General features: G+C 46.7%; 1 protein-coding gene across 3 annotated transcripts in view; it reads right to left on the reverse strand.

Annotated features, from left to right (window-relative positions):
* PCSK6 (proprotein convertase subtilisin/kexin type 6) overlaps positions 1 to 3,328 on the reverse strand; it is a 110,259-nt gene extending 106,931 nt beyond the window's left edge. For all 3 annotated transcript variants that reach the window (XM_048481958.1, XM_048481957.1, XM_048481959.1), the window contains exon 1: positions 3,069 to 3,328. In XM_048481958.1, coding sequence (XP_048337915.1) covers positions 3,069 to 3,227 — 159 coding nt within the window. In that variant the 5' untranslated portion in view covers positions 3,228 to 3,328. The remainder of the gene's footprint in view (positions 1 to 3,068) is intronic.
* Between the last annotated feature and the right edge of the window lie 20,110 nt (positions 3,329 to 23,438).

Raw genomic sequence — 23,438 nt, forward strand, 5'->3', positions numbered from 1 at the left:
CAGAAGATTTAAGAGAAGCTGTAAACTTTGTAATGGGTGCTCAGGAAAGTTATGGACTCAGAGGAAGGATGGTATTTATACCTTGCTTCCCTCTACTTGGTGGTCTCCCCACAAGGAGTCTCAAAGCGGCTTATAATCACCTTTCCCTTCCTCTGCCCACAACAGACACCTTGTGATGTAGGTGGGACTGAGAAAGTTCTGAGAGAACTGTGACTGGCCCAAGGTCACCCAGCAGGAATGTAGCAGTGGGGAAACAAATCTGGTTCAAAGAGTCTGCCGCTCGGGCGGAGGAGTGCGGAATCAAACTTGGTCTTCCAGATTAGAGGCGAAGAAGAATAACGAGAGCGGCAGTCCGGTCCAGACACACCAATTCGCCAGCAACGAAAAGACAAGGAAACAATTGTTGAATGGTACTTTTATCCTTTTAAAAGGACTACGATGTCATTTGCCTTGAACTTATGAATGGTACTTTCTCCTTATGAAGGATTATGTTGGTTGTGTCTGGCCCGTTGTTCTTCCAGATTAGAGTCCACTGCTCCTAACCAATACACCGTTTACACCCCTCCAAGGCAGCCAAAGAAATCTAGAGGCGGGGCATTCATTGGGCATGTAGGAATTCCCTGGGGTCACCAGTTTTTGAAAAGGCTTTTCAGACCCTTTAAAGGGATTAAAAAGGCTGGTGGGCAGGGCTGTCTGTTTCCAAGCTAAACAATACAGGTGTAGATTGACGGAGAGATAAAGCAATTTATCACATTAAAAGCCTGCATCTAGCATTCTAGCTGGTCCTCCTGGCCTTCTTTTACCACCTTCAATGCTGAGACTGTGACATACAAACTTCTAACATTGGCATATTGTAGCGGTCAGAGTGGAAGCCCTAGGTTTGAATCCCTGTTCTGCCATGGAAGATTAAATGGGAGGCCTTGGGTCAGTCACATACTCATAGGCTAACCTTCTTTAAAGGGATGTCCTGAAAATAAAACAGGAGCAGAATGGTGTGGGCCACTTTGGGTGCCCCCTGGTGAGAAAGGCGAGGAAATAAGCAGTGAAAAATAAGTAGCATCCCCATAAAGATTCAGAAAGACAGGCAACCATCTTCTTTTGGGAAAAGTGTTCAGGATTCACATTCTGGTCCGGCAGAGACTTTTTAAAAATTTGCAAACTTAACAGAGGCATCGCACAGAATCAGTGTATGTCGGTTTCAAAGCAAACCGCTGACAGGCTGGAGAGCTCAGCTTGGTGAGGATGCGTCTGACTCCCTTCTAAAGGAGTCTGTTTAAAAAGAGTCTAAAGCTCTTATAAGTCTCAAAGAGTCTCAGGATCTGGCTCTGGTGGATTCTCTCCAGGGCACAGCATGGTGGGGGGGCATGTTTTGTCTACCTTGCAGGGCAGTGAAGCACTGCGGGAGATCATTTACATCGAGAGCCAGAATGGCACAGGTGCACTCTAATCTGGAGAACCGGGTTTGATTCCCCACTCTGCCACTTGAGCTGTGGAGGCTTATCTGGTGACCTAGATTAGCTTGTGCACTCCAACACAGGCCAGCTGGGTGACCTTGGGCGAGTCACAGTTCTTCGGAGCTCTCTCAGCCCCACCCACCTCACAGGGTGTTTGTCGTGGGGGGTGGGAGGGAAAGGAGACTGTAAGCCCCTTTGAGTCTCCTTACAGGAGAGAAAGGGGGATATAAATCCAACTCTTCTTCTTCTATACTTGTATTTGCAATCACATCCACAACCATGTTTGAATCTCTCCCTCGGAGTGCAGCTGACTCCTGGCTGTCAGTGTTCTGCACTCAAGGCACCAATTCAGATCCAGAAACCTGCCACAACCCCGTTCCTCAAGGAAGGTGCACCACAGACTCTCCCCAGGCTCACCTGCTCTTTAAAGGGGCTTTGCTTTTGCTAGATTCTTTCTTGCTGGGCAAGGATCAGAGCACTGGATTCAACAACTGCATCCAAGCCAAGCCCAGCTGGCGCTCTCGGCAACCCCATAAAAAGCCACTCTGGTCTCAAGTCCATTGGAATCAATGGACCACAGCCGGACTAAAGCTGCCAGGGAACCCGGCACCGGCATAGCGCTTCAAAGGGGTCATCTGCGGGCAGACCAACTCTCCCTCTACCTCCCTCCCCCAGCATTTTGTCTACACGGATCTCTACCACCACTGTTTGCTTTGATGTGGGTCAGAACCATTTATATATATTTCTTGGCTGGGAGGCAAACTGATGCCTAAATGCAGCCAATCGACTCCTATTGGGGGGCAGTTCCAGTGAGGAGACAGACACCCTACATCCAGCCCGCCCCCAAAGTCTTTTCCAAGGTGGGAGGAGCCAGCTCCCCCCACCCCCAGCCTTTTTTCCCTGGTGGAAGAAGGGAGCCCTCTGAAAAAGTCTTGCAAGGTGGGAGAAGAACCCCCTCCGCCCAAAAGTCTTTTCCAATATAAGAGAACTCCCCCTCCAAAAGGGGGAAAAAGAAACCCCCAAAGTATTTTCCAAGATGAGAGAAAAAAACCCAAGCTGGCAGAACACACACCCCTCCCCCCAATCTTTTCCAAGGTAGCAGAAAAAAGCCTTCTGTCCAAGTCTTTTCCAAGGAGGGATAAATGAGGTCTCATAAAGTCTTTTAAGGTGGGAGAACTCCCCCCACCCAAGACTTTTCCAAGGTGGAAGAAGAAACCCCGCTAAGCGTTTTCTAAGGTGGAACTCCCCACCCCCAGAAGTATTTTCCTCCCTCACCCCCAAGTCTTTTCCAAGGTGGGAGAAGTGAGCGCTCCTAAAGTCTTCCAAGGTGGGAGAAGACAGCCCAAACCCCCAAAGTCTTCCAAGGTAGGTGGAAGAACTCCCCCACCCACCCAAACACACACGAAGTATTTTCCAAGGTGGGAGAAGAAACCCCACAGGCGTCTTTGAAGGTAGAACTCCCCCCCCCCAGTCTTTTCCTCCCCCTCTCCCCAAAGTCTTTCAAGGTGGGAGAACTCCTCACCCACCCTTACCCTCACTCCAAGTCTTTCCCAAGGTGGGAGAAGCCAGCCCCTGGTGGGGCGCGCGGGCTGCGGCACTCACTCACTCACTCACCTGTCCCAGGTTCAGGTAGCCGTAGCGGGCGGCCAGGCGCTCGGCCTCGCGGGGCCCCCCCTGCAGGCGCACGGCCCAGTGGTTGGTGTAGACGGCCCGGGGGGGAGAGGCCAGGCAAGCCGCCAGCAGGAGGCTCAGGCCGGCCCCGACGGCGCGCATGGCGAGCGGCCGGGCTGGGGCGCAGCGAGGCGGGCAGCAGGTCGGCACGGAGGAGCCCCGGGGGCGGCGCCTCGCCTCGCCTCGCCTCGCACACCGGCCGCTGCCTGCCTGCCTTTGCCGGCCGGTGGGGGGAGCCTCGCCTTTTAAGGCCGGCGGGGGGGCCGGGCCGGGCAGAGGCGGGGCGGCGGGGCAGGGCTCGGCCTCCGGCCCCAGGGCACCGCACCGGGGCGCCCGGGGGGGGGGGGGAGAGAGCGGAACCGGGGGACGGAGCGGGCTGGGTCTGGGCTGAGGATCTGGACTGGATCAGGCGCGCCAGCCGGCTCCGTCGCTTCGCTTTCCTTAGGCACAGGTGCGCCCCCCAAGCCCATCCCACGCGGGAAAACGAGATCTAAAGGTTGTAAACGGCGCTGATCCGGATTGAAGCGAAGACTCGTGAAGACAAAATGCGGGGCGGGTTTGCCCCGAGGTCTCTTAGCCTTAAAACGATCCCAAGAAGAGGAAGCAGCAGCAGCAACGTTTGGATTGCTTTGATACCCCACCTTTCTCTCCTGTAAAGTGACTCCAAGGAGTTTACAAACTCCTCGCCCCACAATAGAGCCCTTATGAGATAGGTGAAGGTTGAGAGAGTTCGGAGAGAACTGTGACCCAGCAGGGATGTAAGGGGGGGGGGATCACCAGATAAGAGTCCATCACTCACATGGAGGAGTGGGGAATCAGCCCTATCCCATTTCTGCTTCAAACCACTCAGGGTTTGGCAAAAGGATTTGCACCTCACACCAACCCTGCAAGGTAGGGTCACCTGGCATAGAGCGCAAACCGAGGTTGCTGTGGCAAGTTCTGTCCTCTTCCGTTGCACCCTTGAAACTGTAGTTAAAAAGTTATGGGGAAAGAGGCAACGCCACAAGGTGAGTTATTGTCGACGGCTTTCATGGGCAAAATCAACCAGCTGTTGTACGGTTCTCTGGGATGTGTTGCTGTGGTCTGGTAGTTTTTGCTCCAAAAGTTTCACCCGCATCTACGGCTGGCATTTTCAGAGGCATGTCACGATCAGATGTGTTTCAAACGCATCTTACTGTGACATGCCTCTGAAGATGCCAGCCATAGATGTGGGCGAAACTTTAGGAGCAAAAACTACCACATCGTGATCTGGAAAGCCCATAACAGCCAAGTGTGAGGAAGTTTACCCCGGGGGAAATGACCGACCCTTTCCTTAAAGCAAACCCCACAAGCCTTCCCGGTATATTTGCCCTGATGCAGAGTGCCCCCAAGGGTGAAGGTTAGCCACAGACGTGTCTCGCATTCAGCACTCTGAGGCCAAATTTAGCCATATCCCCCAGACTGGTAATTGTAACTGACTGCAGCAGTTTCTTCCATCTCAGAGTTTGGCTGTCCTAATAGTAAAGGTATAAGACCTAAACAAAGGTCGGTCAGTGTCCTGGGATGGAAAAGAGAAATGTTTCTCTGGCCAGAGGGGATGGATTTTGAAGGACCTGTAGGACAGAAGGGGAACGTGGGGAACTTTGACCCTCACATAATTGTAAATGGACTTTGGGGGGGAGCTTCGTGCAGGAGAGTCTTCATCTGCCAAGAGGTGTCCTCGAAAAGAGGATATTCTGCTAAAGATATACAATTGGGTGCTGTATTGGGCTGAGTAGGCCGGCGCTTTGGCTTATCTCTCCCTTGGGTGGATTGGGACTTTCAGAAGACATAATGTTTTGTCAAGCATCTTCAAGGGCGGCTTTTTCTTCTTCTCATGGAATATCTCCCTATGCAAAAGAAAGTTGCCAATAAATTTTGTCCCTCTTTGTAATTAAATTATAGATCATCAATGACTCCCTTGAGCAAGGAGTCTTTCCAGATGGGTTGAAGGAGGCGGTGGTCCGCCCGCTCTTGAAAAGACCATCCTTAGATCCTGGAGATCTGGCCAATTACCGCCCCGTCTCGAATCTTTCGTTTCTGGGGAAGGTAATTGAGAGAGTGGTGTTGGAGCAGCTTCAGGGCTTTCTGGATGACACATCGGCCTTCGATCCCTTCCAGTCCGGCTTCCGTGCTGGGCATGGGACGGAGACGGTTCTCCTCGCTGTCACAGATACGCTCCGTATGCAGCTAGACCGAGGCGGATCGGGGCTGCTGGTGTTGTTAGATCTCACCGCAGCGTTTGATATGGTCGATCATGACCTTTTGACCCACCGCCTGGCCGCTTCCGGGGTTCGGGGCACTGTCCTTCAGTGGATTGCCTCGTTCCTCCGGGGGCGTAGTCAGCAAGTGTGGTGTGGGGACAAAGCTTCCCGGAGGTGCCCGCTTCATTGCGGTGTGCCTCAGGGGGCATTGCTGTCCCCACTGTTATTTAACATCTATATGCGACCACTTGCTCAGCTGGTACGGAGCTTTGGGCTGATCTGCCATCAGTACGCCGCTGCCCCTGCAGCTCTACAGCAATGTTTGGAGGCGGTCGCTGGTTGGTTACAACAGAGCAGGTTAAAACTTAATCCATCGAAGATGGAGATCCTTTGGCTTGGTCGTGGGGGTGAGATTGGGGATTTCCAGCCGCCGGTGTGGGAGGGGCCATATTGGCACCGACCCTCCGTTCGCAGCCTGGGGTCCACCTGGATTCGTCTCTTTCAATGGAGACCCAGGTGGCCCATATAACCCGGGTTGCGTTTTTCCATCTTCGACAGGCCCGCCGGCTGGCCCCCTTTCTCTCCAACACTGACCTAGCCACTGTGATCCATGCAACGGTCACCTCCAGACTGGACTATTGTAACTCGCTCTACGCGGGCCTTCCCTTGCGCCTGATCCGGAAACTGAAATTGGTCCAACATGCGGCGGCCCGGTTGCTCACAGGGGGTGCCTTTCGTGAACACATCTCCCCTGTGTTGCGCCGCCTGCATTGGTTACCTATCGAATTCCGAATCATGTTCAAGGTGTGGGTGTTGACCTTTAAGGCCTTACGCGGCCCGGGACCCTCGTACCTTCGGGACCGCATTACCCCATAGTCCCGGCTCGTCCTCTGCGATCAGCAGAGGCGAATCTACTGGAGATCCCTGGCCCCTTGATGACGCGGCTGGCCTCCACACGGGCCAGGGCCTTCACAGCCCTGGCACCGGCCTGGTGGAACACATTACCACCAGCTATTCGGGCCCTGCGGGACCTTGGAGAGTTCCGCAGGGCCTGTAAAACCGAATTATTCCACCGGGCCTTTGGAGAGTCCAGCCGCCGATAATGCCCCTGCTAGTAGGGTCCCCTAACATCATTGGGACCCCTCCTCATTTTTGGAAGAGGGTGGTATATGGGTCTCGCGGGCCCTATTGTAGAATGTACCTGTTTTAAGATTTTTATGTTTTTTGTATGACTTTATGTTGTTCACTGCCCTGAGCCCTCCGGGGATAGGGCGGTATAGCAAGTTTAATTAATTAATAAATAAATAAATAAATAAATAAATAAATAAATAAATAAATAATAATAATAATAATAATAATAATAATAATAATAATAATAATAATAATAATAATAATAATAATAATAATAATAATAATAATAATATAGGAAAAGGGCGGGGGTTATGTTTTTTGCTAACTCTGCCAAGATGTGAGACGGACTGCACAATACAAAAACATGGCATTTGGGCAGTATAAGATGCCAGGCGATAGGACTGGGACAGCAGAATTAGAAAACAACTCAAATACAAAACAGACATCTACGTGAGAGACCACAAGCAACAAAGAAAGTGGATTAAAAAGATAGGAAACGGAACTGAAAATGCGTAATAGAGAGAAGAAGAAGAAGAGTTGGATTTATATCCCCCCATTGATAGCCATTGATAGATAGACCTGGCCTCTGTGGATCTCTATGCCTATGGTCATCTCTGCATCCTCTGCCAGCAAATTCCATCTTTTAATCACTCAACGAGTAAAGAAATGTTTTATTTTGTCAACCCTGAGAGGGTCATATCAAGCATTTGGTCCCCGCCTCTCTCTGCCTAGCCAACCTGACAGAGCTGTTGTGAATGACAAATGCAACTGCCTTGTATATTTCATTTGGAGCTCTTCATAGTAAAGGTATTCATATAAAATATGAATATGCCATAGGACAGGAAAACACTCAAGGCTGTACCTCATTTATTCTAATTCCTTGAACGGCATCAACACAGAGGCCCCTTCCGCACATGCAGAATAATGCACTTTCAATCCACTTCCAATGCGCTTTGCAGCTGTGCGGAACAGCAAAATCCACTTGCAAACAATTGCGAAAGTGGATTGAAAGTGCATTATTCTGCATGTGTGGAAGGAGCCAGAGATTGGGTCAATGGTGAGCTACACTTTGTTCAAGAGGTCTATTTCAAATATTCTTGAATGGCATCCGATGTCCCTTCCCCAGCTCCGAACGCTATGTAGAAATGCACATTTATTACGGCCACTTTCTCCTTTATGAATGTTTCAGTTCAAAGCTGCGGAGGCACGCCCACATGACACCAACAGCTCGAGGAAACTTGCAAGCCACACAGTTTAAGAGTGAAAGAAAACCACATCAAATGCTTCCCCAGAGAAAGGAAACATCCGGGTCAGTTCAAGTCCTTACTGCCTGCAGTCTGGGCAATTTGCACCGTTTTCTTTTCCCTGGTTTCCCTTCCCTGTGCAATTCTTCTCATGCAAACTTTTCCAATGTTGGGTTCTTCCAACCCACTGCCCCTCTGTAGGATCAGAGGAGGCCAGCCAGAGGTAAAAGAATTTGCACTCAATATAGGCTCACCCATAATTCATCAATTACAACATCTAGGAAAAGCTTCTTATGATTATATATTCAGAACACGCCTTTCCTGGATGTTGTGACTGACGGGTGAGTCAAGGGCCCCTTCCGCACATGCAGAATGATGCACTTTCAATCTACTTTCACAATTGTTTGCAAGTGGATTCTGCTATTCCACACAGCTGTAAAGTGGATTGAAAGTGCATTATTCTGCATGTGCGGAAGGGGCCATAATATATTGAGCACAAATTCTTTGTGTTGATACTAGTGCACTAATCCCCAAATTCTTTCACCATGGAGGTAAAGCAAGACTCGCTGGCACAAAGTAACTCAGCTTCAGGTTATTAACCTCCACGTGGTGTCTGGAGATCTTCTGGAATTACAATCGATCTCCAAATTAAAGAGATCAGTTCTCCTGGGGAAAACTGCCACTTTGGTGGGGAGGTCTCTACGGCGTTATACCCCACTGAGACCCCTTTCCTTTCCACCCCCAAATCTCCAGAAATTTTCCATTAAAAAAATTATAATTAAGACCGTTACGGAGAGGGGAGAGCTCAACTCCTTGGGAAAAAAAAACATCTATTTTAATTGACAGTGAATTTCAATTACTGTATATATTGCCATAGAAGTCACAATGTTTTAGTGGTATTATAGAAAGCTATTAGTTATGTTTTTAAGCTTTGGATTAATTGAATTATTATATATAATATTATCTAAATGTTGTTAGCCATGCTGAACCTTCCTTATGTTGGGAAAGGGCACGATAGTAAATTGAATGAATGAATGAATGAATGAATGAATGAATGAATGAATGAATGAATGAATGAATGAATGAATGAATGAATGAATAACCCAGAGTTACCAACCCTAATTCAGCCAGCAGCCCTTCTATGGAATTCAGTCAATCGCATTCCCGTATCCTAGGTCATAATGATGCATTCTTACATTTTCTTCATGCTTTGACTTGGCAACCAAACAGACTCAGAATCTGTGCCAAAAGAAGTTGAAATTTAGTCTGGACTAGGAAAGAGATCTAGGAGCAGTGCTCATATTCAAAATTGTGCTCATATTCAAAAAGAGTTCTAGGAGCAGTGCTCATATTCAAAAGTGCTCATATTCAAAATTGTTCCCTTTCAATTCAAAACAAATCTGAACTTCCGACAAGTCTGGAAATGAGATGATGAAGAGACAAACAGGTGATCTTCCTTAAAGGTCTCCCGTCCAAGTGTTATGTTGGGAATTTTTAGGAAAGGGATTGAAAATAACACAGCCAATATTATAACTCCCCTGTACATCTGCAAGGTGACCTCATTTGGAATACTGTGTGCAGTTCTGGTCCCTGTATGCCGAAGAGGACATTTCAGAACTGGGGAAAAAGTTTTGACGAGGGCAGCTAAGATGAGGAAAGGCAGAAGATTCTGGGGGTTTTCATAGACAGCTATAAGGCCAGTATCAAATGGAAATGAGAATAGAGTTGAAAGATGATATGATAGAGGTTTACTAAATTATACATGGCATGGAAAGTTGATGATAATTTTCTTTCTCTCCCCCAAAATAATAGAACTTGAGGGCATCCAGTGGCTGGGACAGAGAAAACAAAATATCACTTTACGCAATGAGTCATGAAAATGTGGGATTCATTGCCAGAGGACCCTGGGGACACTTTTGCACATGCAGAATAATGCACTTTCAATCCACATTTTACTGTGTGAAATAGCAAAACCCACTTGCAAACAGTTGTGAAAATGGATTGAAAGTGCATTATTCTGCATGTGCGGAATGGGCCTGGGATAGTCATTGGCACAAACGGGTTTTTAAAAGGATTAGCCAGATTCATGGAGAGCAGGTTTACCAGCGGTATTAGCCATGGTGACTAAAACAAATGTCCATGATCAGTAAATCTCTGAATCCCAGGAGCAGGAGGTTAAGGCAGCAGAAGGCCTCGGCCTCCTCCATGCTCTGTGGCTGGCCTTACGGAGCATCCGGCTGGCCACTGTGCTAAGCAGGACGTGGGCCTAGATAGACCACTCGTCTGATTCAGCAAAGTTGTTCCTATGTTCTCACTAACCGGAGCTGACCCTGCTTAGCTTATGAGAACTTACGAAATTGGGCTAGTAGTGAGTCACACAAAGAAGCAGTCTTTATCTCTCCCCTCGGATTAGATTTCCAGAAGAGTTTTCCCTGTAAGGGGAAGGGGGTGTGACGTCCCTGCCGTCAGAAAAGTAGCGCATTTCACAACGTGGGAAGCATCGCCTTGCAAATCCATTTCCAACTTCCTTTGCCTCCTGATCTTCTGGTTCATGCTCGAGCCCGGTATCAGGTCAAGTCTAGAGCTTTGAGTAGTTTTATCCAAATCCACACCCAGAGCAAGGTAACTGACTTCCCCATTCCAGAAGTCCCGGGGTCAGGTCAGTCAGACAAATGCAAAAGGCAAGATTTACTGGAGATAGTCCCTGTTTATTTACTTCATACTGTGCCTTTCTCTCCAGTGGGTATCCAAAGCAGCTTTTGTCATCTCCTGTCCCGTTTTATCCTCACAACAACCCTGTAAGGTGGGTTAAGATGTAAGGTGGGTTAAAAGTGTGTGACCGGCCCAAGGTCACTCAGCAAGTTTCTGTAGCGGAGTTGGGATTTGAACGTGGGTCTTCCAGATCCTACTCCAGCACTCTGGTGGCTATTTCCCAGTAAATCTCTGCCTGTGTTCAGGCCCCATTTGGCCTTTGGAGTCAGTTCCAAGCTTGTCATTTTAAAATGCTGGTGGTGTGTGCACATTGGAGTGAACCAGATTTTTCCTCACATGGTGATCCAGTCTGGATAGTAGATCTCTCTCTCTCTCTCTCTCTCTCTCTCTCTCTCTGTGCGTGCATGTGTGTGTGTGTGTGTGTGTGTGTGTGTGTGTGTGTGTGTGTGTGTGTGTTGCAGTGATTAAGGTTCTGGACTGGGTTACACACAAGCACACATGTTGCATTTTCCTGTCATCACTGCTGAGTCCTGGCTGCCAATCTAGGACATTCCCCGCATTCGAGGGAGAGAGGGTGCTCTTTGTATGCTGCCCAACAGGGGCTGGGTGGTTTTCCACTGACTTCTGTATTCTTTACCCATTTCCAGGCTGGGTTACGGAGTTTGTTTGGGGTGGGGGAGTGAGACACAAAAAGACTTCATAGCTCTTTATGTAAATATAATAACATTTCTTGGCCCCGGAGCTGCAGAAAGAGACACTGTACATTTGTATGAAAACAAACTGCTACCTTTTCTCCTCCCCCTGTTTGCCCAAGGGGACCTGAGGCAGGGCTGCCGTGTGTTTGCAGAGGGCTGGTTTTATTTATTTAACTTCTTGAACTCCCGTTAGCGAATATATAAACCCAGCAGAATGGGCTGTTGGGTTTTCGTAAGTGCACAGGTTACCTATGGGCCCTTCCATTTAAGTGCCACCCTCATTCAGAGCGCACACACACAGACATACCCCTCCACTTCCAGAGGCGGGCGGCCAAAATGGTGAAAGAGCTGGACTCCATGCCCTACAAGCAGTGGCATACCTAGGCAAACTGGAGCCCTGGGCAAAACCTGAGTTTGATGCCCCCTATGGGCAGCCACCCTCCCCCACCGTGACCAAACAATGGTTTTTTCCACCAGGTCATTTCAAAGTCGCCATCACATTATCGAACATGCCCCAACTCACAATTCTGAACACAGCAATGGGCCATGCCACACAGCAGAAATAATGTTTAAAACAATTTCAAAATGCTTTCAAAATGTTTTATTACTACTATGAAAACATTTTATGGTTGTATCCAGCCCCTCCCATTGGGGGAAACAGCATCACTTTCAATGTTATTTAAACTGGGGACTCCAGATTCTCCTTTTAAGGTGAATTTAAAAGGAGAATCTGGGCTCCCTAGTTTAAACAAGTGATGCTGGAATCCACCCCCAAACAGCTTCATTTTCAATGGTTAAACTAGGGAGCCCAGATTCTCTTTTTAAATCCACCTTAAAGGGAGAATCTGAGGTCCCCAGTTTAAACAACATTGAAAGTGATGCTATTTTGGGGTGGATTCTCCCCCACCCTGAAACAGCATCACTTTCAATGTTTAAACTGGGGGCCTCAGATTCTCCCTTTAAATCCATGCCAAAGGGGGTGGATTTCATCATCATCATCATCATCATCATCATCATCATCATCATCATCATCATCATCATCATCATCATCATCATCATCATCATCATCATCTTTATTAGGCATTGGGAGAAAGAAAGAAAGAAAACAAGAAAACAAGAAAACAAGAAAACAAGAAAACAAGCATTGACAGTAAGGGGGTGGATTTAAAAGGAGAATCTGGGGAAATTTAGGGGGTGCCTGCTGTCAGGGGTGCAATTATTAAGATAGCACCACCAAAATTTCAGAGTATCTTCATGAGCCCCTATTGATGATACCATCCAGGTTTGGTAAAATTTGGTTCTGGGGGTCCAAAATTATGGACCCTCAAAGGTCCATCTCCTATTAGCTCTCATTGGAGACAATGGGGGACGGGGCACTTCCTTTGGGCTCCCTAAACCAAACCTCACCAAGCCTGGGTGATATCATCAGGAGAGTCTCCTGAAAAATCCCTGAAATTCTGGTGCTGCTAGCCTAAAAACTGCGCCCCTGCAGACCAAAAACAGAAAATACACTGAAAATACAAAAAAATCCCACAAATGAACCTGCATTTTTGGCACCCACCACAAGCCGGCGCCCTGGGCAACTGCCCACTTTACCCAATGGGAGAAACGCCTCTGCCTAAAAGGAGAGACTTGGGGAGCTGGGGATGTTTAGTTTGGTGAAGAGAAGGTTAAGAGGTGACAGGATAGCCATGTTTAGCTATTTGAAGGGATGTCATGTTGGTGAGGGAGCAAGCTTGTTTTCTGCGGCTCCAGAGACTAGGACCAGGAGTCATGGGTTTAAGGTGAAAGAAAAGAGATCCCACCTAAACATCAGGAAAAACTTCCTGACAGTAAGGGCTGTTTGACAGTGGAATGCTCTACCTTCCAGAGTGGTGGAGTCTCCTTCTTTGGAGGTTTTTAAAGAGTGGCTGGATGGCCATCTGACAGGAGTGCTTTGATTGTGTGTTCCTGCATTGCAGGGGTTGGACTTGATGGCACTTCCAACCCTATGATTCTCTATGGCCCCTTCCGCACATGCAGAATAATGCACTTTCAATCCACGTTCACAATTGTTTGCAAGTGGATTTTGCTATCCCGCACAGTAGTAAAATCCAGCTGCAAAGTGGATTGAAAGTGGATTGAAAGTGCATTATTCTGCATGTGTGGAAGGGGCCTTAGTTTGTACATGAATCCAACTTGGTTTGCTAAGTAACCCAGAGGTTGCCACCTTTCAAAGAAGCCTTCCACTTTGGTTTAATCTTCAGGAATTAGAAGAGGATGAGTTTGGATTTATACCCTGCCTTTCTCTCCTGTAGGGAGCCACAAGGTGGCTGACAAGCTCCTTTCCCTCCCTCTCCTCACAGCAGACACCTTGTAAGGTAAGAGGGGCGGAGGGAGTTCTGAGAGAACTGTGACTGGCCCAAGGACACCCAGCATGCTTCATGTGGAGAAGCAGGGAAACAAATCTGGTTCACCAGATAAGAGTCCGCTGCTCATGTGGAGGAGTGGGGAATAAACCCGCTTCTCCAGATTAGAGTCCACCTGCTCTTAACTGCCACACCACATTAAAGGAGGGGTTTCTTTTTTGGATTCTGGGTCATATTTTTAAACATTCAAAGATATGGTCCTAGAACTGGACCATGCCCTGAAAGATACAAGTTCAAATCCCTCTCAGTCGTGAAGGTCAGTGTGAGGATACAAGAGAGAGCACGGGAAATCCTAGACATTACCCCCAAACTCCTTGGCCGAAGGACAGGATAAAAATCTAATAAACCTAATCATGGGTCTCCTTCCTCTGAGTTTTGTTGGCTCGGCAGTTTGGGCAAGAATCACCTGAGCTGTTATCTGCCAAATTAAGTGACTGGGAGGGGTCAAAGTTAATAAGAATATGCAAAGAGAAAGCATTGAAAGGTTGAAAGGACAGAAGAAAATCTTGGTCAGAAGCATTAATAATAAATGCCAAAAGAATTTGGAGCAAACGGCCTTGAATGAATCGAATGTTTAGTACAGCAGAGCAGGAGGGGCAGAAATGGGTGGAATTTCCTGAATGGGGACAAGAGAACATCTTTAGCAACATTTTTATTTTTGCCTCCACAATGCGTGCACTGTTGAAAACTTCTCTTGCTCCGGCCCACCTGTCCGGAAAGGCAACTATTTATAGATGGAGGATGATCTGTAAATGCAGTTTTCGAAATGGAGAGAACAGCCCCCCTCCCCTGCCCCTCCCGAAGGAAAGCAAAGGGCCAAAAAGTCACTCAGCTGCTTTAGCTGGCTTTTGCTGAAGGGGTCGACCACTTGACAAGCCTAGATGATAGCTCAGGAGGCTGGATTTGGAGCGGTGTCCAGGCAGCCCGGGCAGCCTGCTCCGCTGGACTGAAGGGAAGTTTGGCATGAACTGGCTTCTAGAATCTCCATCTCTGTTGATGCTGGTCTTCAAGAGCAACCATGGAGAGCTTGGGATGATGAGGGTTTTTCCTGCATTCAAGTCACAGCTGATTTACGGTGACACCTTAGGGCACAGGTATCAAACTTGCGGCCCTCCAGATGTTCATGAACTACAGTTCCCATCAGCCCTTGCCAGTATAGCCAATGCTCATGTTGGGAGGGGCTGATGGGAATTGTAGTTCATGAACATCTGGAGGGCCGCGAGTTTGACACCCCTGCCTTAGGGTTTTCTGAGCAAGAGAAGAAGAAGAGTTTGGATTTATATCCCTCCTTTCTCTCCTGTAAGGAGACTGAAAGGGACTTACAATCTCCTCCCCCCCCACAACAAACACCCTGAAGTGGATGGGGCTGAGAGAGCTCCAAAGAACTGTCACCAAGGTCACCCAGCTGGCATGTGTTGGAGTGTACAAGCTAATCTGGTTCCCCAGATAAACCTCCACAGCTCAAGTGGCAGAGTGGGGAATCAAATCCGGTTTTCCAGATTAGTGTGCACCTGCTCTTAACCACCACACAAGAAGAGTTTATACCCCACCGTTCTCTCCTGTAAGGAGACTCAAGGTGGCTTAAAAACTCCTTTCCCTTCCCCTCCCCACAACAGACACGAGTCCTTTTAACGAGAGACGATCAGGATTGAGCTGGGGACTTTATGCTTACAAAGTAACTGCTTTACCACTGAGCCACAGTGGGTGATTCTGCACAGGCCAAATAGAATGGGTTCAGGACCTCTTGTAAAGTGTTTTTGGGGAGAAGGTCACACAGGACTCACCCCCCCCCCCCCAAATGCTTCTGACCTGTTAATTTGCCTGAACCCAGGTTCAATAAAAATCACTAAATTAGCAACTTTTATCCTTTAAGATGGGTTTCAATTGCTTCCTGCTTGCCCGTGCAAACTATGGCAAACAGGATGCATTTTATGCCCACTTTCCTTCCGTCCACCATTACGATGGATTCCCCAGGCAGCCACCATTAGAGTGGAAGGGGTGGATTCTCGGGTGGGAGGGGATTCTTGGATGAGGGGTTCTTGGGTGGGGGATTTACATGGAAACACGGAGTTTCCTGTGTGAACTGAGCTGCCTCCGGCATGACTGGCCCCTTCACGGGCAACACGGGTTCCCGTAACTTGTTCCAGTTGCCAGCGCAGCATCAGCCAATGACCCCAGCGTGTTTTCAAAATACATGCCTTTCTTACACACATACAGACATCACCATCAAAATTATAGGAGTTTTCTTGGCCACTAGCAAAAGACTTGTTTGGATGTTCCCCCTTTCCTTTCAGAGAAAGGTTCTAGCTTAGCTCATTCCCTGTCTGTCAGATTTCTTCTTGCAAAGTACCATTTACAAAAATGCGATTCTTCTCCCTGCAATCTAAAGAGTCAGATTTGGTTCTTAGTGCTCAATCTGTTCTTGAAAAGCAGCCAACAATTTGCTTAAATAAAGCGTACTACCTCAAAACTTCGCCAACTCTGCATGAGCCAGCCCAGCTTCAGACTGCAACAGGACATTTCTTGTTTAAATCTCACCTCTACTGAGAGCTCCCTTGCTGGCATTAAGCACACATTCTTCTTCAGCCTCTGTTCCACCTCTGCAATTAGGAGGAAATGATTCTGGCCTACTTCACAGGATGGTTGTAAATATAACCACCCAGGTTTGGTGATGTTTGGTTCAGGGGGTTCAAAGTTATGGACCCTCAAATGTGTAGCCCCCATCTATTAGATCCCATTGAGAGTCCATAACTTTGGACCCCCTGAACCAAACCTCACCTAACTTGGGTTGTATCATCAGGAGAGCCTCCCGAAAAATCCCTGAAATTCAAGTGCTGCTAGCCTAAAAACTGCGCCCCTGCAGGGCCAAAACTGAAAAACACAAAAAATACAAAAAACCACCAATGAACCTGAATTTTTGGCATGCACCTCAAGGCGCGCGCCCGGTGCAACACAGACACACACACTGGTCCCCTGGCAGCTATGTCTCTAGGCCTACCACACAGGATTGTTTTGAGGTTAAAATGGAGGATAGGAGAATTACTATAAGTTGTTTCAGGTGTCCATTGGGGAGAAAGGCTAGGTATAAACGAAGCAACTAAAATACCATATAAGATGCTGAATGAAGCAATAGCAGTGATGAACAGCACATTCCAATAATTTCAGCCCTGTGAGCTCAACAAAATCAGATTGCCTGAAGCTGCTGAAGGAAGCACAAAATCACAATACAAAATGCTGCATGAAATATCTCAAGGACCTTGCTAGATTGTAACAGAACAAACAGAGAGGTCTAGATTTGAGTTATGCACACACACAAACTGAGCAGAAGAGAGCAATGCCTTCAAGCCACAGCCACCCCTTCAACTAGCAGCAGCTGCCGTCATTTATTTTCTTGCCAGCTAACTGCTAGCAAACAAGCAACAAAAGAAAATCTGATTTCTTTCTCTGGCTAAATTCAGTCCACTTTTACTCCAGGACTCCATTGGTGGTGATGCAAAATTACTGCTGGTATCGTGTGTCTCCCCCAGCCCAAAACACGTAATGGAGTCCCTGCAGACTCTGCAGATTCAGAACACGAGCAAGGTAAGTTCAACGAGGGCAGGCCAGGAAAAGAAACCAACCTGGGCTGAGCAAAAATCAAAATAAAAAGCAAGGCCCCCCCATGGGTTAAAGTATTATTAATGATTGGTTGTGGTGGGTTTTCCGGGCTGTGTGGTCGTGGTCTGGTGGATCTTGTTCCTGACGCTTCGCCTGCATCTGTGGCTGGAATCTTCAGAAGTGTATCACAGAGAGAAGTCTGTTACACACTGTGTCTAGACTTCTCTCTGTGATACACCTCTGAAGATGCCAGCCACAGATGCAGACGAAATGTTAGGAATAAGATCTATCAGACCACGGCCACGCAGCCCGGAAAGCCCACAACAATCAGTTGAATCTGGCCGTGAAAACCTTTGACAATATTTTATTAATGAGTTCCTCAAACTGAACTCTATCTTGTTTTTGTAAAGATGTAAACTGCCAGTTCAAACAAACACTCTTCAGTACGGTATTAGCAACCAAAAAAAAGAAATTTAGCCCACTTTTCATATACAGTACTAGACAGAGACTCCATCTTAGCGTCTGCACCACAATTTCTATTCCCAGCTCAGGAATTCCCACTGCACATCAGCACTTGCCGGACAAGCATCTCCCCCTACCAGTTTTACAAACTGCCAAATAAACAATAATCCTCTGAAGATGCCAGCCACAGATGCCGGAGAAACAGAAGGAGAAAATGCTAGTAGAAACGTCAGGAGGAAATGCTACAGCCTGGAAACCACACAACACCCCAGTGATTCCAGCCGTGAAAGCCTTCGTCAACACTATAATCTCTTTGCTTTGGAGGTTTTTTGTTTTTTTCCCCAAAAGCAATATTAGGGAAATGTATGCCAGACTCTTCCTTCAAGATTCCCTACTACATACAAAAGTTGAAAGCTCTTAAATATCTCCAATACAATATATATATTTATTTTATTTTATATTTTATTTACTCAAAAACTATTTTTCCACCTAATCCCCATCTCCAAAATATGGCTGCCAACTTTTAGAATCCTTCTCTAATTCCTCACAAAGAGAATCATGTTGTAAACGTAATCTGAGTTGAGAATATTTTGGCGAGAGTAGAGATATCTTTACGAAAAAATTAACTTATTACCATGGACTAATGAAGACTCTTCAAGATCAGGCTTAAACAAGTGGGCAATTAAACTAGAGTATTATTTTGATGATAGTTGCACTGGAATCTAATTTTGAGCTTAGGGGAATTTATGTATGTGAAATGTATTGAAACTTATTTTGGAATTTATTTAATGAATGTGAACCAGTTGATGGTTGGTAATTTTGAGTGTGATTTTGAATGTTGATTCGATTGGGATAGATAATCCAAATGATCCACACGAAATTACTGAATACTTACTAGGATGTACAATATTGCAGAATTAAAAGTCTCCAATAGAATATGGGATCAAATCGCCACCCACACCCCTTCTCCCCGCTGTATGGCATGGACCATTGCTGTGTTCATATTTGTGAGTTGGGGCATGTTCTATAATGCGATGATGACTTTGAGATGACCTGGTGCAAAAAAACATTGTTTGGTCGTGGTGGGGAGGGCAGCCACCCATACGGGGTGGGGGGCAGAAAACTCAGTTTTTGCACCAGGCTACATTTTTCCTAGATATGCCCCTGGTCACCAGTCCAGATCAGCACAGGGTGGGATGGCTACCTCGACTGTTGAGCCCACAGTGTTGACAAGTCACACAAATTGAACAGGGCTAAAAGTAAAAATAAGAGCACAAACATGCCTCTTCCAAGAGGAGATGGGCCCTCACCCAAATTATGAACCAATGGATGACACTGATCACTCGATTTGGGAATGCAGTTTTATCAGGTAGCTTCCTAACCAGCAGAACTGTAATAAGTGATTTACATAGGGATGCAGCAGTGGGAAAAATATTTCTTGTGCACTGGAGGATAGCCATGTTTAGATATTTGAAGGGATGTCATGTTGGTGAGGGAGCAAGCTTGTTTTCTGCTGCTCCAGAGACTAGGACCAGGAGTCATGGGTTCAAGGGGAAGGAAAAGAGATTCTACCTAAACATCAGGAAAAACTTCCTGACAGTAAGGACTGTGCGACCGTGGAATTCACTACCTCTTAGAGTGGTGGAGTCTGCTTCTTTGGAGGATTTTAAACAGAGGCTGGATGAACATATGTTGGGAGTTCTTTGATTGTGTGTTCCTGCATGGCAGGGGGTTGGATTTGATGGCCTTTGGGGTCTCTTCCAACTTTATGATTCGATTGTTTTACCTGGAATAAAAGTTGGCAACTTTATTTACAGGCGCAAGAAGGATCTATGGACTTTGGTCACATTATGGGAAGACGAGAGTCATCAGAAAAGACAATAATGCCAAGAAATGTTGAATGCTATAGGAAAAGAAGACTGAATGTGTGATGCATTGACTCAAGAAAGGAAGCCTTTAGTTTGCAAGACCTGATAACGGGAGGACATTTTGGAGGCCATTAATTCATAGGGCCACCATAAGTTGGAAGCAACTTGATGGCTCACAACACTGCAAGGCAGGAGTCAGCAGTACGATTTGTCCCTCTTTCCCCTGCATTTTCTTCAGCCCTGACAATCTCGCCATTCAAGGTGCTTTAAATCTCTTTGAGACAAAGAGCAAGGATAGGGTTAATTTTTTCCTCTCTCAGCAGAGACGGAATAAAAGGAGCAAATTATAGTTAACAGAGAGGAAAATAAAATTTAGTCTTCAGCACCATGGCATAATTGGACTTGACAGCTATTGTGGCTAAACACAGATTGAAATGTTTAACAAAATTCATGGGCTTTAACTGGTGTATTGGGGGGGGACTCAATAAATTATGCCCTTGATAAATTAAACATCCATTTCTCCTTCAGAGAGAACAAGAGTGGAGGAAGTTAATGCACCCCTGTTTTGAAAATGACTTATTAGAAATTGTTAGCTGTAATTATGCTCAGCACCAAAATGAGACTTACAGAAAAATTTTGATTGGGAGAAAAAATTAATGAAAAGTTAATATGTTTTAACGTCCTGGAGAAATGAAGCCACAGAATACTAACCATAGTCCACATTTTACGTAGTGTTGCCAATCTCCAGGGGGTGGCTGGAGGTCTCCCAAGATTACAACATCTCCAGATGATGGAGATCCATTCGCTTGGAGAAAATGGCTGCTTTGGAGGGTGGCATAATATACCACTGGGGCCCCTCCCCTGTTCAAACCCTGCTCTGTCCAAGCTCCAGGTATTTCCCAAGTGGGTGCTAGTGTGGTGTAGTGGTTAAGAGCAGGTGCACTCTAATCTGGAGAACCGGGTTTGATTCCTCGCTGTGCCACTTGAGCTGTGGAAGCTTATCTGGTGAACTAGATTAGCTTGTGCTCTCCAACACATGCCAGCTGGGTGACCTTGGGCCTTCTTCAGAGCTCTCTCAGCCCCACCTACCTCACAAGGTGTTTGTTGTGAGGGGGGAAGGGAAAAGAGAGTGTAAGCCCCTTTGAGTCTCCTTAGAGAAAGGGGGGTATAAATCCAAACTCTTCCTCTTCTTCCTTTGAGGCAAGGACCACGGATTTACCATAATGACATTTGCATCATAAACCATGCAGAGTCTCCGGGGGGGTCTATGGGGGGTAGGCAGTGGTGGGATCCAAAAATTTTAGTAACAGGTTCCCATAGTGGTGGGATTCAAACTGTGGCGTAGCGCCAATGAGGCTGGGCGGGGCACGGCGGGGGCTTGGCTGGGCATTCGGGGGGCGGGGCATTCCAGAGGCGGGACTGTAGTAGCAAGGGACAGCAGCCGCCGCTAGCTGAGTTCTTGGTGCGGAGAAAGCTTGAATGCACGCAGGCGCAGACTGCCACGCACGCCGGTGCACCTCCTGCTGGACTGCTTCAAGTTCTGCACGCTACTGCTGAGAGGAGGGGCGTAACTAAGGCAAAAATCACGTGGCAAAAATCACCAATTAGTAACCCCCTCTCGGCACACACAAATAATTAGTAACCTACTCTTGGGAACCTGTGAGAACCTGCTGGATCCCACCTCTGGGGTAGGGAAATTGACACAGGGATTAATAACTCATAAATTTTCTGCATCCCAAACACTGGCTGTTGCGAGTCCTTGCTTGAGAAGCGGCCTGTTCAAAGTCTCACCCTAAGTCATAAATATCCCCCAGAAACACCCTTAACTGTTTGAGCGTGTAACCCCCATGCCCAGAATGGGTTGGCCCAGAATGGGTTGACCCAGTAAGAGGGTGGAGACTCGAAGCAGCTGAGAGGCTGAAAGAGCTCCTTTGCAGAAGAACAAGGCTACCAGACTCGGACCTTGATTTCTATAAGCCCTTAACACCTTGTTAAGGTAATTTCAATATTGTTGGGAACTACTGGGAAGGTAGTTGTTGTTTTGCTGTGTTGTAAATGTTGGAGTTTATTGTTTCAGGGTTTCTTTTGTGGTTGTAATGGGTGAGAGTTCTCCTGGAGACCTTCATCATGTTGCAACCTGTTCATCAAGCCCTTGGAGTCTTCAGGAGCCAGCCAACTTGCAAAGAAGATTTGGACTTGGCAATATCAGTAGACTGTAAATAGAAGGACTTGAAATGCAACCTGAACAGGACCTTGAATTGTAACGTTAAATGTTGATGTTTTAAAAGTGTAAATTGTAAAGAAAAGTAAACCATTTTGTTGTTTAAAAATTGTTGTTGCAACTCATTCCAAGTACTGCCCCACAGAACCCACAAGCTGAGGTTACAAGCGCACTGGCACAAATCAGTGTGTGGTTTTCACCTGGATTCCTGGCAACCATTCTCCTCAATCGTTTCCCTTTCCATCACATGTCTCAAAGAAGCTCTTGAGCCCCACTGAAATCTGCCCCTGCCATTCTCTTCATGCACCAGCAAATCCGGCATCCCGTCTACCCCTCCAGTTTACTTAAAATACTTTTGTTTCCTTTTTCAAAAAGTCACATTTGGTTCTGGGCCCCAGAGCAACAAGCTGCCGGCTTCCGCCACAGATGCTAAGCTTTAGAATAGTTTGGGGTAACTGGAACAAGGAACCATAGAAGGGTGCGCTGTCTAAACCTACCTGGTCTGGGCTCCTTCCCAAAGATACCCAGAAGCTAAGCAACCTGGTAACTGCAGAGAGCGAAGCATTTTTCTCCCCTCAAGGAGTACCTAACCAGATGGCATTCTTCTGCTTCTTTTTAAATCACACTCCCAAGGAAAGAATAGGACATATTTTGATGGGGAGTCTTAAGAACTCTTGAAAGCAGGTGCCAGAATGGGAAGTTGTGCCTATCAGAGCAACCTGGCATTGCATCTCTTTAGAAATCCCCTGGAGAACTACCTCAGCTGATGCAAAGGGAAGCGCTACTTGAGTCAGCAGATGGAAGGTCTTCTTTGCGCACCTGGTTATCCTCCAGGCAGCAGAAAAGATGCCTACTTTTCAAAGGAGTCACCAATTTCCCGACAGCTGATTTGTAGCCCCTTCAGCACACTCTTTGCAGGAGCGACGTTTCTTGAAAGCGTACCTTCCTACAGACAAATGCCTTTGAAAAAATGGGAAGAGTTTGGTGTGTGGTGTGCTTGCCCAGGCCTCTGATTGCTGCTGTGACAGCCACATGGAACCTCCTTGTACAGGGTCACTCTACCTCTGGATCTTAGGTGGGTGGAGCTGACCTTACTCGGCTTCTTGCTGCTCACATTTTTTTTGTATCATTTGAATATTCCATTTTATATTAATACTTTTCTTCATTCGTTTTCAAACAATACATTTTCCCCTTTTCCCCCTCACCCCTATATTTTCTTCATAGTTTTATCAAACAAACAGCAGTAAGTTCATTCTTTGTAATCTCTTCTCCCATATCTCCTCATTGACTCCAGCTTCTTTCATCCAGTCCACATATATTGTCCATATCTTCAGAATTTCACTCTGTTTATCATGCCACAGTTTATTCTTTGTTATTATTTCGAAAATGTCCAGTGTCACTTGTTCCCAGATATATTCCAACCATTTCTGGATTGTCCATTTTTTCTTTTCTTTCCAGCCTAAAGCTATTGTTGCATGTGCTGCTTTGATCATTATTTTATACATATAGCTATATTTTTTTATCTACCCTTCTATCCTCCATTACACTCATGAACATTAAATCATTATTTATCCCCATATTAATCTTCACCAGTTTCTTGATATATAAAAATACGGTTGTCCAAAATTTTTTCACTTCTATACATTCCGTCCACATATGGCTATAATATGCCTCCTGGTCTCCGCAGTGCCAGCATTTAGGACTAAGTCCTTTAATCATGTATGCTAGTTGTTTTGGTGTTCTATATCATTTC

Source organism: Sphaerodactylus townsendi, linkage group LG17, assembly GCF_021028975.2.
Source record: "Sphaerodactylus townsendi isolate TG3544 linkage group LG17, MPM_Stown_v2.3, whole genome shotgun sequence".
Taxonomy (NCBI): Eukaryota; Metazoa; Chordata; class Lepidosauria; order Squamata; family Sphaerodactylidae; genus Sphaerodactylus; species Sphaerodactylus townsendi.